Below are 1877 nucleotides of genomic sequence, written 5' to 3'. Positions count from 1 at the left end.
GTAAAATTGGGACACATAGTTGTATATGTATTCATAATTATTACAAATTTCATTGCATTTACTTGTGGAAAGTATTCATGTTCCTTATAGTTTGTATTGATCTTCTGGTACACAGTGCCAAACTCAAAAATCTGTCAGTAGGATGATCTTGCCTGTATAGAGTAAATGGTAGTAGATGAGATTTTATGTCAGTATCATTGCTATGAGGTACAAGTTGTGTTTCTGTCAGTGCAATTAGATCACTGTTCTTTATGTTTGCATCTTACTTGAGATCTACACTATGTTTTTTGAGTGATCGTATGTTTAATAGACATATGGTGAGCATCGAATTGTCCTTATATTTTTCACTAGTTCCCATGGTTTTTGAGATTTCTCACAGTCTTTCATATTCTTTATGTACCCGAGGATCTGCTTTCACATGTTTGCTGTTAATTTTTCCTAGAATGTGAATACCATTTAAAGAGGTCGCTCTTCTCAGTGCAACATATACCTGACCATAATTGAATGATCTCTGTTTGACCAACTCAAAACTAATGACGAGACTGTTAAGTGACAATCCCTGTACTTTGTGAATGCTAATAGCGTAAGCCAATGTTAAAGGGAATTGCATTCTCTGCATTTCAGGAGAAGAAGGTTTATTTGGATGTATTTTAATTTTTGCTAGGACAGGTTCTATGGGCACAACTCTGTTTTGTTGCACAAAACTGCTAGTACTCTTTTGAATGAAATTGTTACCAGCTTTGGCATCATCAAATTTTACATAGATAATGGTGGGTTTTTTGTTATTTTGATTTTCTTCAATTTTAACAACAGTTCCTGGTTGACCATTTATAAGTCTATCTGCAATATCAATGTTGTTGGTTAACATAACTCTAGCAGATTCCTTTATACAGATATTAGCATCAAGTCCACCAGTTTCAGACCTGGGTCTAGCTAAAATTCTGTTAATATCTTGCCGTGATACATTAGGAGGGTACTGATCTGTGGCTTTAAGGTGAAACAACTGTGCAGGTATTTGGTGCAATTTCACTTCATTGTGTCGATTAACTGGATTATTTTCAGCCCAGATGTGAAGAGCATCTGATGGGTAATTAACATCTGATGGATCTATAGATCTAGATTGGATGCACTTGATATCTTCTTCAGTTTGAGTTGCTGTACGGAACCTATTCAGAAGTTCAGCAAATGGTTTGTCTTCCTTCCGCCTCATGATATCAACAAGCTCTATCATTGTGAATAGGTGCCATCGGTGGTACAAGTTAAACACATCATTTTTGTAATTTGCAAAAACAGGTTTCCTGTGTATTGGTGGTAGTTGATACATGTCACCAATAGCAAGAATGCTAATGCCTGCAAACAGATGAGCATTTGATGTGCCAAAAATTTCTTTTAGTCCTTGGTGGATATGAAGCAAAGTATTGTTAGCAACCACAGAGATTTCATCTATTATGATCAACTTGAGGTCAGCTAGTAAAATTCTCATCTGTGTTCTTTTGGTCAGACATTGCAGATAAATTATCACCTGTTTCTGTGGGAGTTGCCAAGGCAGTGTTTATTGTTGTCCCATCTATGTTAATAGCAGCAACTCCAGTAGGTGCCATTAACAGAACTGTCGGTAATTCAGGATTCACAGAGGATGTCTAAAGGTCTTTGTGACGGTGTGGTAGATTGTTTGGATCAAGTGACTTTTACCAGCACCTGCTCCACCAGTTATAAATAAATGTATTGGTTTTACTTCTTCAGGTTTTCGACTATTCATGTTTTTGATTTTATTTCTACACCAGGTGAGGATTATATCATAAGCATAGCGCTGTCTTTTGTTCAATGATCTAACACACTCCCGAAGCTTATCATCACTAATTTCTGTTGGCTGGTTG

At 36.4% G+C, this 1877-nt stretch overlaps 1 protein-coding gene across 1 annotated transcript; it reads right to left on the bottom strand.

The window, feature by feature from the left end:
• Window positions 1-373: 373 nt before the first annotated feature.
• On the bottom strand, window positions 374-1210 carry LOC137995962 (ATP-dependent DNA helicase PIF1-like). The gene has a single exon (XM_068841404.1). It carries the CDS (start codon window positions 1208-1210, stop codon window positions 374-376), a length of 837 nt encoding a protein of 278 aa, XP_068697505.1.
• Between the last annotated feature and the right edge of the window lie 667 nt (window positions 1211-1877).

This window comes from Montipora foliosa, chromosome 3, assembly GCF_036669935.1.
Source record: "Montipora foliosa isolate CH-2021 chromosome 3, ASM3666993v2, whole genome shotgun sequence".
In the NCBI taxonomy this organism is placed as follows: Eukaryota; Metazoa; Cnidaria; class Anthozoa; order Scleractinia; family Acroporidae; genus Montipora; species Montipora foliosa.
The sequence above is the reverse complement of the archived record's forward strand: the minus strand, read 5'-3'. Positions and strand labels throughout refer to the sequence as shown.